This window comes from Salvelinus alpinus, chromosome 3, assembly GCF_045679555.1.
Source record: "Salvelinus alpinus chromosome 3, SLU_Salpinus.1, whole genome shotgun sequence".
NCBI lineage: Eukaryota > Metazoa > Chordata > Actinopteri > Salmoniformes > Salmonidae > Salvelinus > Salvelinus alpinus.
The window spans coordinates 32,756,662-32,773,719 of record NC_092088.1 but is presented as its reverse complement, the minus strand read 5'-3'; the positions used below and the strand labels follow the sequence as shown (position 1 = coordinate 32,773,719).

Below are 17,058 nucleotides of genomic sequence, written 5' to 3'. Positions count from 1 at the left end.
ATGTCATATTGACTTTTGCAACCCCGTTTTGAATGTCAACACATTAACAACACAGGTCTGGTCACATGCCTACCTGTCTGCCAGGACGGAGTGCGGAACTGGGAAAGCAGGGAGGAGGCGGAGGGTTGAGGCTGGGGACCCCGCTGGGACTCAAGAGCAGAGATCAGATTCATGACTGAGGCGTCTGGGCCAGAGGGGCTGGCGTGGTGCAGACCTGTGTCAAATAGTCCAGAGAGACCTGATGAGACAAATACAACCATGAGTAAACCGTGATGACCATGTCCTTATTTGACAGCAAACTCAACAGGACCTGCTTTCTCAAAAGCATCTTACGGTTAAGTTCATCATTAGCACGGTCATAGGAGCATCGTTAAATCACAGAGCTGTTTCCCCAAAACCATTGTGACTGAAGTTGTAGTTGAAAACGCTTATTATTTACCGACTGCCACAGACCATTCGTAGAAGAGCTAAGTGCGTCGTTTAGATGCCTTTTTACTACCCTTCCGCATCACTTTATACAAAGAAGAGCTCCGCTAAACATAGGATCAACATGTTCTGTCACCGCTGATAACTTGAGCATGAAGTTAAAGGATAAAAACATGCTTCAAATAAAAAACAAGATGACTGCATAATTAAAAATATATATATGGTAGGCATATAGGCCTATATATTTAAAATCATATAAAAACACTTTCATGTTCCATTTTGCTAATTGTAGGCTACGGTCTAATTTCTTACCCAAAAATACAGTGCATTTGGAAAGTAGTCGGGCTCCTTCACTTTTTCCACATTGTTACATTATAGCCTTATTCTAAAATGTATTTTTCTTAAATTCGTTAAAAAAAGAATAATGAAATATCACATATACATAAGTATTTAGACCCTTTACTCAGTACTTTGTTGAAGCACCTTTGGGAATGATTACAGCCACAAGTATTCTTGGGTATGTAGCTACAAGCTTGGCACACCTGTATTTGGGAAGTTTCTCACATTTTTTCTCTGCAGATCCTCTCAAACTCTATCAGGTTGGATGGGGAGCATCGCTACACAGATATTTTCAGGTCTCTCCAGAGATTGATCAGATTCAAGTCTGGGCTCTGCAAGGACATTCAAAGACTTGTACCGAAGCCACTCCTGCGTTGTCTTGGCTGTGTGCTTAGGGTCGTTGTTCTGTTGGAAGGTGAACCTTTGCCCCAATCTGAGGTCCTGAGCGCTCTGGAGCAGGTTCATATGAAGGATCTCTGTACTTTGCTCCAGTCATCTTTCCCTCGGTCCTGACTAGTCTCCCAGTCCATGCCGCTGAAACATCCCTGTAGCACGATGCGGCCACCACCATGCTTCACCGCAGGGATGGTGCCAGGTTTCCGCCAGACTTGATGCTTGGCATTCAGGCCAAAGTGTTCAATCTTCAATCAGACCAGAGAATCTTGTTTCTCATGGTCAGAGTCCTTTAGGTGCCTTTTGGCAAACTCCAAGCGGGCAGTCATGTGCCTTTTACTGAAGAGTGGCTTAAGTCTGGCCACTACAATAAAAGGCCTGATTGGTGGAGTGCTGCAGAGATGGTGTAGTTTTTGGAGAAATGTCCTCTGGTCTGATGAAACAAAAATAGAACTGTTTGGCCATAATGACCATTGTTATGTTTAGAGGAAGAAGGCGGACGCTTGCAAGCCGAAGAACACCATCCCAACTGTGAAGCACGGGGGTGGCAACATCATGTTGTGGGGGCGCTTTGCTGCAGGAGGGACTGGTGCACTTCACAAAATAGATGGCATCATGAGGTAGGAGAATTATGTGGATATATTGAAGCAACATCTCAAGACATCAGTCAGGAAGTTAAAGCTTGGTCGCAAACAGGTCTTCCAAATGGACAATGACTCCAAGCATACTTCCAAAGTTGTGGCAAAATGGCTTAAGGACAACTAAGTCAAGGTATTGGGAGTGGCCATCACAAAGCCCTGACCTCAATCCTATAGATAATTTGTGGGCAAAACTGATAAAGCGTGTGAGAGCAAGGAGGCCTACAAACATGACTCCGTTACACCAGCTCTGTCAGGAGGAATGGGCCAAAATTCACCCAACTTATTGGGTGGATGCAATGCTACCAAATACTAATTGAGTGTATGTAAACTTCTGACCCAATGGGAATGTGTTGAAAGAAATAAAAGCTGAAATAAATCACTCTACTATTATTCTGACATTTCAAATTCTTAAAATAAAGTGGTGATCCTAACTGACCTAAGACAGGGAATTTTTACTAGGATTAAACATCAGGAATTGTGAAACACCTTAGTAAAATACATTTAAACTCAGTTTATGTAAACTTCGACTTCAACTGTATATCATATTGACAATATCGCAATATTATTTTTGTGCTAGTTGGCTGTACCTGCAACAACTCCAGTATTTTCCCTCATAGCTTGTTCTTCATCTTCTTTTTAAATAGGGAGCCAATTTGTTTTCAGCACTTTTATTTCCATGACTTATCAAAACTAGTTTTCTCATGGCTCGTGTATCTGCAGCAGACATTTAGTGAACAATATGTTCGGAACATTGAATCGCAATAAAACCACAGTATCGAATTGCAATACATATCGTATCGGCACCTACGTATCATGATAATATCGTGAGGTCCCTAGCAATTCCCACCCCTAGTACCTAGCCATTGACAATTCCTAGTAATTGGTTATAGGGCATGATAAAAACCACTCATCTCTGAAAAAAGACAGGGGTGATGTGCTGCCATGACCTGGTGTGGGTGAGAAGTCGGGCGGCAGATTTGAACTATGTGGGACCTTGTGTTGATGCCAGAGAGTAGTGAGTTACAGTAGTCTAGACGGGAGGAGATGAATGCATGAAGAAGTTTTTTAGCAGCAAAAATAAATTAGGTTTTGACAGGCTGTCGGATGTGGTGGTCGAAGCAGAAGGTGGAATCAAGGATGATGCCATGGTTGGATGCCTGGGGGGAGGGAGAGACAATGGTGTCATCATATGGTGAGGTTGCCAACTTTGAGTGTGAATTTGGTGCATTGACTGCAGAAAGAAATGGACAAACAGAACGAAATGCAATACATCCAAATCCCTTTTATATCCATAAAAGGTTATAATCCAAACCTTTTACATATTCACTGCCCTCTTAGACAACACCTTTTGACTTATAGAATGTGGAGAAATAAGAAATTGTTATTTAGTCAATTGTAGAATAATAGTGAAGACATCAAAACTATGAAAAAGCACATATGGAATCATGTAGTAACCCCCAAAAAAGTATCCACCCTTTGCCTTGATGACAGCTTTGCACACTCTTGGCATTCTCTCAACCAGCTTCACTTGGAATGCTTTTCCAAGTCTTGAAGGAGCTTCCACATATGCTAAGCAGCTTGTTGGCTGCTTTTCCTTCACTCTGCGCTCCAACTCATCCCACACCATCTCAACTGGGGTGAGGTCGGGTGATTGTGGAGGACAGGTCATCTGATGCAGCACTCCATCACTCTCCTTCTTTGTCAAATAGCCCTTACACAGCCAGGAGGTGTTGGGTCAATGTCTTGTTGAAAAACAATTTATAGTCCCAGTAAGAGCAAACCAGATGGGATGGCAAATCACTACAGAATGATGTGGTAGCAATGCTGGTTAAGTGTGCCTTGAATTTTAAATAAAACACTGACAGTGTCACCAGCAAAGCACCTCCACCATGCTTCACGGTGGGAACGACACAAGCGGAGATCACCTTCTCACAAAAACACAGCTGTTGGAACCAAAAATCTCAAATTTGGACTCATCAGACCAAAGGACAGATTTCCACAGGTCTAATGTCCATTGCTCGTGTTTCTTGGCAAAAGCAAGTCTCCTCTAATTATTGGTGTCCTTTAGTAGTGGTTTCTTTGCAGAAAATCGACCATGAAGGCCTGATTCACGGTCTCCACGGAACAGTTGACGTTGAGATGTGTCTGTTACTCTGTGAAGCATTTATTTGGGCTGCAATTTCTGAGGTTGGTAAGTCTAATGAACTTATCCTCTGCAGCAGAGGTAACTCTGGGTATTCCTTTCCTGTGGCGGTCGTCATGAGAGCCAGTTTCATCATAGCGCTTCTTGTTTTTTGCGTCTGCACTTGAAGAAACATTCAAAGTTCTTGAAATTTTCCGTATTGACTGACCTTCATGTCTTAAAGTAATGATTGACTATCGTTTCACATTTATTATAGTTGAAGTCAGAAGTTTAAATATACATTTAAACTCAGTTTTTCACAATTCCTGACATTTAATCCTGGTAAAAATTCTCTGTCTTAGGTCAATTAAAATAAAGTGATGATCCTAAGAATGTGAAATGTCAGAATAATAGTAGAGAAAATGATTTATTTCAGCTTTTATTTCTTTCATCACATTCCCAGTGGGTCAGAAGTTTACATACACTCAATTAGTATTTGGTATCATTGCCTTTAAACTGTTTAACTTGGGTCAAATGTTTTGGGTAGCCTTCCACAAGCTTCCCACAATAAGTTGGGTGAATTTTGGCCCATTCCTCCTGACAGAGCTGGTGTAACTGAGTCAGGTTTGTAGGCCTCCATTCTCGCACACACTTTTTCAGTTCTGCCCACAGATTTTCTATAGAATTGAGGTCAGGGCTTTGTGATGGCCACTCCAATACTTTGACTTTGTTGTCCTTAAGCCATTTTGCCACAACTTTGGAAGTATGCTTGGGGTCATTGTCCATTTGGAAGACCCATTTGGGACCAAGCTTTAACTTCCTGACTGATGTCTTGAGATGTTGCTTAAATATATCCACATAATTCTCCTACCTCATGATGCCATCTATTTTGTGAAGGGCACCAGTCCATCCTGCAGCAAAGCACCCCCACAACATGATGCTGCCACCCCCGTGCTTCACGGTTGGGATGGTGTTCTTCGGTTTGCAAGCTTCCCCCTTTTTCCTACAAACAAACCGATGGTCATTATGGCCAAACAGTTCTATTTTTGTTTCATCAGACCAGACGACATTTCTCCAAAAAGTACGATCTTCCTCCCCATGTGCAGTTGCAAACCGTAGTCTGGCTTTTTTATGCCGGTTTTGGAGCAGTGGCTTCTTCCTTGCTGAGCGGCCTTTCAGGTTATGTTGATATAGGACTCATTTTACTGTGGATATAGATATATTTGTACCTGTTTCCTCCAGCATCTTCACAAGGTCCTTTGCTGTTGTTCTGGGATTGATTTGCACTTTTCCCACCAAAGAACGCTCATCTCGAGGAGACAGAACACGTCTCCTTCCTGAGTGGTATGACGGCTGCGTGGTCCCATGGTGTTTATACTTGCGTAATATTGTTTGTACAGATGAACGTGGTACCTTCAGGCATTTGGAAATTACTTCCAAGGATGAACCAGACTTGTGAAGGGCTACATTTTTTTTCTCTGAGCTCTTGGCTGATTTCTTTTGATTTCCCATGATGCCAAGCAAGGTCAAAGTAGGCCTTCAAATACATCCACAGGTACACCTCCAATTGACATGTCAATTAGCCTATCAGAAGCTTCTAAAGCCATGACATAATTTTCTGGAATTTTCCAAGCTGTTTAAAGGCACAGTCAACTTAGTGTATGTAAACTTCTGACCCACTGTAATTGTGATACAGTGAATTATAAGTTAAATAATCTGCCTGTAAACAATTGTTGGAAACATTACTTGTGTCGTGCACAAAGTAGATGTCCTAACCGACTTGCCAAAACTATAGTTTGTTAACAAGAAATTTGTGGAGTGGTTGAAAAACGAGTTTTAATAACTCCAACCTAAGTGTATGTAAACTTCCGACTTCAACTGTATTTGAGCTGTTCTTTCCAAAATATCGACGTCGTCTTTTACCAAATAGGGCTATCGTCTGTATACCATCCCTATCTTGTCACAACACAACTGGTTGGTTCAAACCCATTAAGGAAAGAAATTCCACAAATTAACTTTTAACAAGGCACACCTGTTAATTGAAATGCATTCCAGGCGACTACCTCACGAAGCTGGTTGAGAGAATGCCAAGAATGTGCAAAGCTGTCATCAACGCAAAGGGTGGCTACTTGGAAGAATCTCAAATATATTTTGATTTGTTTAACACATTTCTGGTTACTACATGATTCAATGTGTTACTTCGTAGTTTTGACGTCTTCACTATTATTCTACAATGTAGAAAACAGTAAAAAAAAAAAAAAAAAAAGTTTGAAAACCCTGAGAGTAGGTATGTCAAAAACTTCTGACTGGTACTGTAAGTAGTAAAGTTATAACTAAGTTAAAGCATCTGTAAATTAACTTTTCATCAAGTTATCAATTTAGCATTGATGATGCTGCTGCTAAAACATAGCTAGCTAACTAGCCAGTTTTGCTGCTGCTAGCCAATGACTGTTTCGTTTAAATTACACTATAGTGACCTGGAAACAGGATGAGATTGCTAAAGTAGTCAAATAATTAATAGGAAACAACTATGCCATCATTATGATGTCATCAAATGTACTTTAGAGAGATGACAATGTTAACATTAGCTAGCCAAGTTTGTCAAAAAAAAGCTGAGGTTAGTGATCCTATAGTTAGCTTTCAGTCAGGCACCAGTCTTCAAAAGAACATTCAAAACGAAACATGCAATCCATGAATAGCATGTCCTTTTAATAATAGATAGAAGACTATCTAGACACTTACTTCTTGAATGGTTGCTGCCGCTGCCAGGTGCAAGATGCATGGGAGTGGAGGAACAAGCTGCTGGCAAATCCACGTGTGTACAGTGCAATCAAAAAGTATTCAGACCCCTTGACCTTTCCCACATTATGTTACAGAATAATTCTAAAATGTATTAAATTAATTGTTCACCTCATCAATCTACACTCAATACCTCATAATGACAAAGCGAAAACAGGCTTGACATTTTTGCAGAGAGAAATACATTATTTAAATAAGTATTCAGACCCTTTGCTATGAGACTCGAAATTGAGCTCAGGTGCATCCGGTTTCCATTGATCATCCTTGAGATATTGCTACAACTTCATTGGAGTCCACCTGTGGTAAATTCAATTGATTGGACACGATTTGGAAAGTGGCCAGACGGAAGCCACTCCTCCGTAAAAGGCACATGACAGCCCCTTGGAGTTTGCCAAAAGGCACCTAAAGGATTCTGACTATGAGAAACAAGATTCTCTGGTGTGATGAATCCAAGATAGAACTCTTTGGCCTGAATGCCAAGTGTCGCGTCTGGAGGAAACCTGGCATCATCCCTATGGTGAAGCATGGTGGTAGCAGCATCATGCTGTGTGGATGGTTTTCATCGGCAGGGACTAGGCAGGATTGAGGCAAAGATGAACGGAGCAAAGTACAGAGATCCTTCATGAAAACCTGCTCCGGAGCGCTCAGGAACTAAGACTGGGGTGAACGTTCACCTTCCAACAGGACAACGACCCTAAGCACACAGCCAAAACAACACAGGAGTGCCCTTGAGTGGCCTAGAGCCCGGAGTTGAACATCTCTGGAGAGGCCTAAAAATAGCTGTGCAGCGACGCTCCCCATCCAACCTGACAGCTTGAAAGGATCTGCAGAGAATGGGAGACTCCCTAAATACAGGTGTGCCAAAGAAAACTTGAGGCTGTAATCACTGCCAAAGGTGCTTCAACAAAGTAGAGTAAAATGTCTTCTTTCTTTTAACTAGGTAAGTCAGTTAAGGACAAAATGACGGCCTACACGGGCCAAACTCGGACGACGCTGGGCCAATTGTGCGCCGCCCTATGAGACTCCCAGTCACGGCCGGTTGTGATACAGCCTGGATTCGAACCAAGTTGTCTGTAGTGACGCCTCTAGCACTGAGATGCAATATCTTAAACCACTGCGCCACTCGGGAGCCCCAAGTCTGAATACTTATGTAAATGTGATTTTATTTATTTTCTAAAAACCTGTATTTGTTTTGTCATTATGGTGTATTGTGAGGAGATTGCTGAGAAAAAAATATATAATTCATTTTAGAATACAGCTGTAACGTAACAAAATGTGGAAAAAGTCATGGGGTCTGAATACTTTCCCAATGCACTGTACATAGCCTGATTTGCAATGCAGTCCAATGTAAAGTGTGCTCATAACAATGGATTGAACTTCTCTGGCCAAATCAGACAAAGTGACTTTTCAGGTTGGAGACAGTACAAAGAAACATTTGCCGCCTTGCAGCCAGCTACTGCACAATTTCTCTTCCTTTTGCTCATTGCTTTGAAGTAGGAATTATCTCTGCACGCTGCCAACATTGAGGAATGGAATGTCAATATGACCGGGCGGGGCCAACAGCAGTGTAGGAGGATATGCAAATAACAAATGAATTGGTCTATTAGAATCAGATCGCTGTGTGATGTTAAGCAGCGGCCCAAAAACTCCATCCCACCTGAACAGACGGAAATTCCAAGCCATTTTTGCAAACAGCTCTTACACAAAAAGGGTATTATCATAGTTTTCACAATTTCAGTGTTATTTTGACCTCAGTGTGGAAATACTTTTTTTTATTTTTTTTATTTTTTTAAATACAGGAAAATCTCATTAAATGCACTGCCACTTTAAGGTAAGATTTGAATGGAAAAAGCTGATCTGAGAGCAGCGCTGCCTTCTTTCGATCCTATCAGTAGCGACACATGCTCCAGCAACGTACTTAGCAAACGTTCTCTCTGCGGGGTGTTTTGGGAAATGCATGTTACATCTTCAGACATTGTAGGAACAATGCATCGTTAAAACACTTGTAAGCCTAAGTTCCACCTCTATCAGGAAAGCGGGCATTAACAAAAGACAGCTATACCCATGTTATAGAATTGTATAACTGTACTGAATAGGTCAAGGAGTGTCCATTACACCATCATACGTAGGCCTAACAGACGTTATAAATAAAATGTGGCCCTATATGTTACTCGGTAAAAACAAATACAGTTTCCCCCCCCCCCCACACGTGGCATTTGTCAGTGGCGGCAACCTTACTACCAAAAGCATGGCCCGTCATATATCATTCCGAAAGCCCTGTACTGTGGCAAGTGGCGACAAAATAATAAGGTGTGTGACATGTCTCTCACCCAAACTCCGTCCTGCTCCCCAAGCACCTCCTTGGCCAGAGCTGCCCGGGTGGTGATTGGTGGCATAGCCCTGCAGAGGGTGAGGAGTGCCGTAGGCTTGTCGATGGAGAAGCTCCGACTCAGGGTGTGATGATCTGGAGCTCCCATAGACGAGACTGGGGAGGAGGAGAAGAGGTAATTCATTTAACTGTTCAAGTCCATTTTCATATTAAAATGTTCCAATGGGTGACCTTTGGGAGAGGCTGTGAAATTCAAATGTATTCAACAACTATGTAAATACTAAGTGGATTGTTTGTCATGACAAAGTACAACACTCTGTTCAGAAAACTTTGCAATCGTATTAAAAGTTATTCAGATACATCAGTCAACTTAGAGTGCATCTCCATCCTAATAAAAAGGAATATGGCATAATTACTTTAGGTCACCATTCTTGACATTGTAAAGAATGTGGCTATGGATTACACAAAATCAGTAACACGATAATCAATTAGCATTTTCAACAACAACAAAAAGATCTTAAAGCCTGTTGTAGACTTCTTTTTTCACAATTCCTATCTGTGATATTTGACCAACACTACTTTATGCCTGTACCCCCTCCTAGGGCTGTTATAATTATTATTATGATGCATACTACCGCATTTTAAAATGTGGGCTAAACAAGCACATTTCAAGAATTAAAGTAGATTGATAGAATGGCGCATTCTTGTTAAAACATCCAGCCTATAAACTAGAACAAACATATAAAAATATAAAAACGCAACATGCCACAATTTCAAAATGTTTACTGTGTTACTATTCATAGAAGGAAATCAGTCAGTTGAAATAAATTCATTAGGCCGTAATCTATGGATTTCACGACTGGGAATACAGATATGCATCTGTTGGTCAAAGATGCCTTTAAAAAAAAAGGTAGGCACGTGGATCATTAAACCAGTCGGTATCTGGTGTTACCACCATTTGCCTCATGCAGTGCGACACATCTCCTTCGCATAGAGTTGATCAGGCTGTTGATTTGTATTTGTTATGGATCCCCATTAGCTGCTGCCAAGGCAACAGCTACTCTTCCTGGGGTCCAGCAGAATTAAGCCAGTTATACAATTTCAAAAACATTACAATACATTCATTCCAGACTTCACAACACACTAAGTGTGTGACTTAGGCCCATACTCTACAACACAAAATCCATGTGTGTATAGTACGCATATTATCATGTGTGTGTATGCATGTGTCTATGTTTGTGTTACTTCCCAGACCCCGCTGTTCCATAAGGTGTATTTCTACCTGCTTTTTAAATTCGGATTCTACTGCTTGCATCAGTTACCTGATGTGGAATAGAGTTCCATGTAGTCATGGCTCTATATAGTACTGTGCGCCTCCCATAGTCTGTTCTGGACTTGGGGGCTGTGGCATGTTGGCCCACTCCTCTTCAATGGCTATGTGAAGTCGATGGATATTGGCAGGAACACGCCATCGTACACATCGATCCATAGCATCCCAAACATGCTCAATGGGTGAGTATGCAAGCCATGGAAGAATTTGACATTTTCAGCTTACAGGAATTGTATACAGATCCTTGCGCCATGGGGCTGTGCATTGTCATGCTGAAACATGAGGTGATGAATGGCACGTCACGGTATCTCTGTGCATTCAAATCAAATTTTATTGGACCCTTACACATATTTAGCAGATGTTATTACAGGTGTGGTGAAACACTTGTTCCAAGCTCCAACAGTGCAGTAATATCTAATACACACAAATCTAAAAGTAAAATAATGGAATTAAGAAATATTAGAACAAGCAATATTGGAGTCTGGTGTATAAAATGTACACTATATATTAAAACAAACGTATGTGGACACCCCTTCAAATTAGTGGATTTTGCTATTTCAGCACACCTGTTGCTGTCAGGTGTATAAAATCGAGCACACTGCCATGCAATCTCCATGGCTTTACGGAAGAGATCAGTGACTTTCAACATGGCACAATCATAGGATGACACCTTTCCAACAAGTCAGTTGGTCAAATTTCCACCCTGCTAGAGCTGCCCCGGTCAACTGTAAGTGTTGTTATTGTGAAGTGGAAATTCCTGGAGCACCAACGGCTCAGCCACGAAGTGGTAGGCACACACAAGCTCACAGAATGGGATCACAGAGTGCTGATGCGTGTAGCACCTAAAAATCGTCTCTCTTTGATTGCGACACTCACTACCGAGTTCAAAACTGCCTCTGGAAGCAACGTAACACAACGGTTTGTCGGGATCTTCATGAAATGGGTTTCCATGGCCGAGCAACTGCACACAAGTTTAAGATCACCATGCGCAACGCCAAGCGTCGGCTGGAGTGGTGTATAGCTTGCCGCCATTGAACTCTGGAGCAGTGGAAACGCCTTCTCTGGAGTGATGAATCACGCTTCACCATCTGGCAGTCTGACTGACGAATCTGGGTTTGGCAGATGCCAGGAGAACTTTACCTTCCCCAATGCATAGTGCCAACTGTAAAGTTTGGTGGAGGAGGAATAATGGTCTTGCGCTGTTTTTCCATGGTTCGGGCTAGGCCCCTTAGTTCCAGTGAAGGGAAATATTAACACAACATCATACAATGACAATGTTGTGCTTCCAACTTTGTGGCAAGAGTTGGGACAAGGCCCTTTCCTGTTTCAGCACGATAATGCCCCTGTTCACAAAGTGAGGTCTATACAGAAATGGTTGGTAGGGATCGGTGTGGAAGATCTTGACTGGCCTGCACAGAGCCCTGACATCTACCCCTTCAAACACCTTTGGGATGAATTGTTACACCGACTGCGAGCCAGGCCTAAGTCGCCTAACATCAGTGGCCGACCTCACTAATGCACTTGTAGCTGAATGGAAGCAAGTCCCTTCAGCAATGTTCCAACATCTAGTGGAAAGTCTTCAAAGAATAGTGGAGGCTGTTATAGAAGCAAATGGGGGGGACCAACTCCATATTAATTAGGGATACACAATATATCTGTGAACATATTGGAATCGGACGATATTAGCTAAAAATACCAACATCGGTATCGGCCCGATGTCTAGTTTAATGTCTACGTGCAAAACCAATGTCAAAGCTGACGTGCATACCTATATAAACGCAGGTACATGACGTAATGACACCCACTATCGTTAAAAAGTTTGGGGTCACTTAAAAATGTCATTGGTTCCATGAAAACATACATGAAATAATTTGCAAAATCAATAGGAAATATAGTCAAGACGTTGACAAGGTTATAAATTATGATTTTTAACTGAAATAAGTGTCCTTCAAACTTTTATTTCGTCAAAGAATCGTCCATTTGCAGCAATTACAGCCCTGCAGACCTTTGGCATTCTAGCTGTCAATTTGTTGAGGTAATCTGAAGAGATTTCACCCCATGCTTCCTGAAGCACCTCCCACAAGTTGGATTGGCTTGATGGGCACATCTTACCATACGGTCAAGCTGCTCCCACAACAGCTCAATAGGGTTGAGATTCGGTGACTGTGCTGGCCACTCCATTATAGACAGAATACCAGCTGACTGCTTCTTCCCTAAAGAGTTGTTGCATAGTTTGGAGCTGTGATTTGGGTCATTGTCCTGTTGTAAGAAGAAATTGGCTGCAATTAAGCGCCGTCCACAGGGTATGGCATGGTGTTGCAAAATGGAGTGATAGCCTCCCTTCTTCAAGATCCCTTTTACCCTGAACAAATCTCCCACTTTACAACCATCAAAGCACCCCCAGACCATTACATTGCCTCCACCATGCAGGACAGATGGCGTCAAGCACTCCTCCAGCATCTTTTAATATGTTCTGTGTCTCACGAATGTTCTTCTTTGTGATCCGAACACCTCAAACTTAGATTTGTCTGTACATAACACTTTTTTTCCAATCTTCCACTGTCCAGTGTCTGTGTTCTTTTGCCCACCTTAATCTTTTCTTTTATTGGCCAGTCTGAGATATGGCTTTTTCTTTGCAACTCTGCCTAGAAGGCCAGCATCCCGGAGTCGCCTCTTCACTGCTGATGTTGAGACTGATGTTTTGCAGGTACTATTTAATGAAGCTGCCTGTTGAGGACTTGTGAGGAGTCTGTTTCTCAAACTACACACTCCAATGTCCTTGTCCTCTTGCTCAGTTGAGTGGGAGGCCCCGGTGCACCTCTTTCTATTCTGGTTAGAAACAGTTTGCGCTGTTCTGTGAAGGGAGTACTACACAGTGTTGTACGAGAGCTTCAGTTTCTTGGCAACTTCTCACATGGAATAGCCTTCATTTCTCAGAACAAGAATAAACTGACGAGTTTCAGAAGAAATGTCTTTGTTTCTGGCCATTTTGAGCCTGCCATCAAAACCACAAATGCTGATGCTTCAGATACTCAACCAGTCGAAAGAAGGCCAGTTTAATTGCTTATTTAATCAGAACAACAGTTTTCAGCTGTGCTAACATAATTGCAAAAGGGTTTCTAAAGTGTTTCAATTAGCCTTTTAAAATGATAAACTTGGATTAGCTAACGCAACGTGCCATTGGAACACATGAGTGATGGTTGCTGATAATGGGCCTCTGTACGACTGTATATATTCTACAAAAAAAAAGCTGTCTCCAACTTCAATAGTCATTTACAACATTAACAATGTCTACACTGTATTTCTGATCAATTTGATGTTATTTCAAATGGACAAAACAAGGAAATTTCAAATTGACCCCAAACTTTTGAACGGTAGTGTAGGTACATGACGTAATGATCCCATGTAAAAGTGAGCTGCACGTGCAACACAGCATCCCTAACCTATCCCACAATGTCTACCGTGTGGATTGAGCAGTCAACAAGTCGAGCAGTCATTTGAAAGAGTAAGAGCATTTCAGCGAGACAACTCAGAAGGCGAAATACATTAACGCCAAGATAATGGAATTCATTGCCCTTGACAATCAACCGTTCTCTGTCGTGGGTGATGTTGGCTTTCGCCGACTGATCGAGGACCGCTACACACTACCAAGTGCGCTATTTTTCAGATGTTGCCCTACTACTATTAGCTTCACGACATACTATGGAACACCGTTTGGGTCTTTGCGTGTCAAAAAAGATACAGGTCAAATAACACTATTTGATGCGTTAAATAAGCTTATAATTTGACACATCAAATAACACAGTTCTATTATAGAATGCTGTGTGTTCTGAATTTGCACCTGCAAGCCAAGCGCCACCACTACTAATCAGTAGCACTGTCAAAGCTGTACAAAAAAAGTCTGCAAACAAGCAAACACTGGCCACGAACGATGTGTTTACAATAATGCATTGGTAATATAGCAATATTTGTTCGACCGCAACTTCTGGGGTAGCTAGCTTTAGCTTGGTACCTAGTTAGCACCTATACAACGAACCTGAAAACAATGACCAGTAGAAACTGCTGTCATTCTCATTATTCTTAGCAATGATTTAGGAATCCTTGTGAGTAAGTATTAGCTAGGTAGCCACTTGTTGTTCGCCTATTGAAATTTAACTTCAGTTCATGAAAATAAATAGCTAGCCAGCTACTTAACGATGTTCCCCAAAGCTAACATTATAAGCAACCAGCTAGCTTCACGGGTTATGTGTTGTGAAGCTAGCCACAATAAGGATTAGGCACAATAGTGGAATTTGCGGTTTGCCTTCAAAATAAAAGTACCTCTTTAAAAGTGATGCAGAAGGTTACAATTGGTGAAATCATGCCATATTTAGACTAGATCATGTTAAACAAGGTTAGAATGTGAAGCAATGAAATGGGGTATCAGTCTACTCGGTGACACCCACAGAACACAACTGTGAAGAGTTTACACAAATATTAGAGTTGTTGCTCTTATCGCGGGACTGACACTGTGAAATCACCTCCCCAGTCAGCCTATTGTGTGTATTGACATTCATATTTCACTGTACAGCTTTACCTATGGATTGAGGATCAAGGAAATGTGGTATCGGTCTAATCAATACACAATATATTTTTTCCCAACGTCCTCCTCAGAGTTATCAGACTCCAAAACATCCACGCAGTATTGTTTTTCCTCGGGAATAGTGTTCAATACATATAGGTTGACAAATGTGGCTCAATTTACAGTTGTTTCAGAGTCCCGCAATAAGAGCTACGACGCTAATGTTCTCTGGGTGTCACTGAGTAGACTGATAACCCATGTCATTGATCCACAATCCGTAGGTAAGGCTGTACAGTGAAATAAGTATAATACATCCAGTATGATTAACAAATTGTCAAATAAACAAATTATAGTATTTTGTTGATTTTATATAATACATTCCAACCTTGTTTAGCATGATCGATTCAATTATGGCATAATTCTACTATTTGTATTAATTTGCATCACTGTCAATGACATACTTTTATTTTGAAGGCTAACTGCAAAGTCCTCTATTTTGTCTAATCCTTAGTGTGGCTAGCATCACAGATGGCTCCGACCACGATTAATCAAATAAGAACTGTCTTATAAATTAGGGTTATTTTAGATGACACATTAGCTTGCTAACTATATAGCTCGTGAAACAGATATAATTTAGCTGTTTTTGGGGAAGAACATTGTTTGCATCCATGAGCTAGCTAGCTTTTTTTATGACCAGCACTGTAGGTGCGCGAGACAACCTGACCAGCGTCATAGCATACGTATCGATGAATCGTTGTGACATATGAAATACGAGTGATTGTGTAATCAATGTATAATAACTACGTAAAAAACGTATTAATGTGTTCAATTATGTGACGTGCAATCATATTTAGGTCCAGATTGGTCAACAAGCTTATTTGAGTATCAAAAAAGATACTTGTCAAATAACACTATTTGACGTGTATCTTTTTAGACACACAAAGACCCAAACGGCGTTCCATAGTATGAGAAATCCTGGTTGAGAATGAAACGACTGAACAAATTAACTACGAAACAGTACAGCAAGAAAGTGAAAGAAATAGGTTTTGATTATGTTTTACTGGTAATGGGGACATACGTAAATGCCAACAAAATAACATTGTGCTCAGTGTGTGTAACCTTTATTTAATTAGGCAAGTCAGTTAATAAGAACAAATTCTTCTTATTTACAATGACGGCCTACCCCGGCCAAACCTGGATGACGCTGGGCCAATTGTGCGCTGCCCTATGGGACTCCCAATCACGACCGGATGTCATACAACCTGGATTCGAACCAGGGACTGTAGTGATGCCTCTTGCACTGAGATGCAGTGCCTTAGTCCGCTGCATCCATGTGTATGTGTTAACTATTTAACTGTACTAGAATGGTTAAAAGGCCGCAAAAATGTTAAATATCGGATATCGGTATTGGCCAAAAAGGTCATATCGGTGCATCACAAATATTCATGCCAATGATTTTTGAATGAGATGTTTGACGAGCAGGTGTCCACATACTTTTGGTCATGTAGTGTACTGAACAACGAGCTAACTGTCAATGAAATAAAAATAAAAAAATTAAGTCAATGCAAACTAAAAAGTCACCTGGACCTGACGGCTTCCAATCTGACTTAAAAAGTGATGTCCAACTCGCTCCTATTTTGCATGCAGTTTACTACGAATCTTTTGAAATCAAATCACTTCCTCCATCAATGAACCAAGCATGCATCTCATTACTGTTAAAACCAAATAAAAAGACCCATGTGAGTGTAGTTCCTATCGCCCCATATCCTTAAATAATGTGGACACAAAGATTTTATGTAAATTCCTATCCCAACATTTCGAGACAATTATTCAACAGATAACATCATTGGAGCGAACAGATTTTATACCAAATCGCCTGTAATCTTAACACCTACAGTGCATTGGGAAAGGTTTTTAAACATTTTGGCTAATATATTAAAAATAAAACTGAAATATCACACTTGCATAAGTATTCAGACCTTTTACTCAGTACTTTGTTTAAAAACCTTTGACAGCGATTACAACCTCGAGTCTTCTTGGGTATGACGCTACAAGCTTTGCACACCTGTATTTGGGGAGTTTCTCCGATTCTTCTCTGCAGATCCTCAAGCTCCGTCA

At 41.2% G+C, this 17,058-nt stretch overlaps 1 protein-coding gene across 4 annotated transcripts in view; it reads right to left on the bottom strand.

Moving 5' to 3' along the window:
- Positions 1–17,058, bottom strand: part of LOC139570572 (proline-rich protein 12-like) — a 47,143-nt gene that overhangs the window by 24,155 nt on the left and 5,930 nt on the right. For all 4 annotated transcript variants that reach the window (XM_071392533.1, XM_071392534.1, XM_071392535.1 and 1 more), the window contains exons 2-3: positions 9,051–9,205; positions 74–238 (exon numbers count right to left, since the gene is read on the bottom strand). In XM_071392533.1, coding sequence (XP_071248634.1) covers positions 74–238; positions 9,051–9,205 — 320 coding nt within the window. The remainder of the gene's footprint in view (positions 1–73; positions 239–9,050; positions 9,206–17,058) is intronic.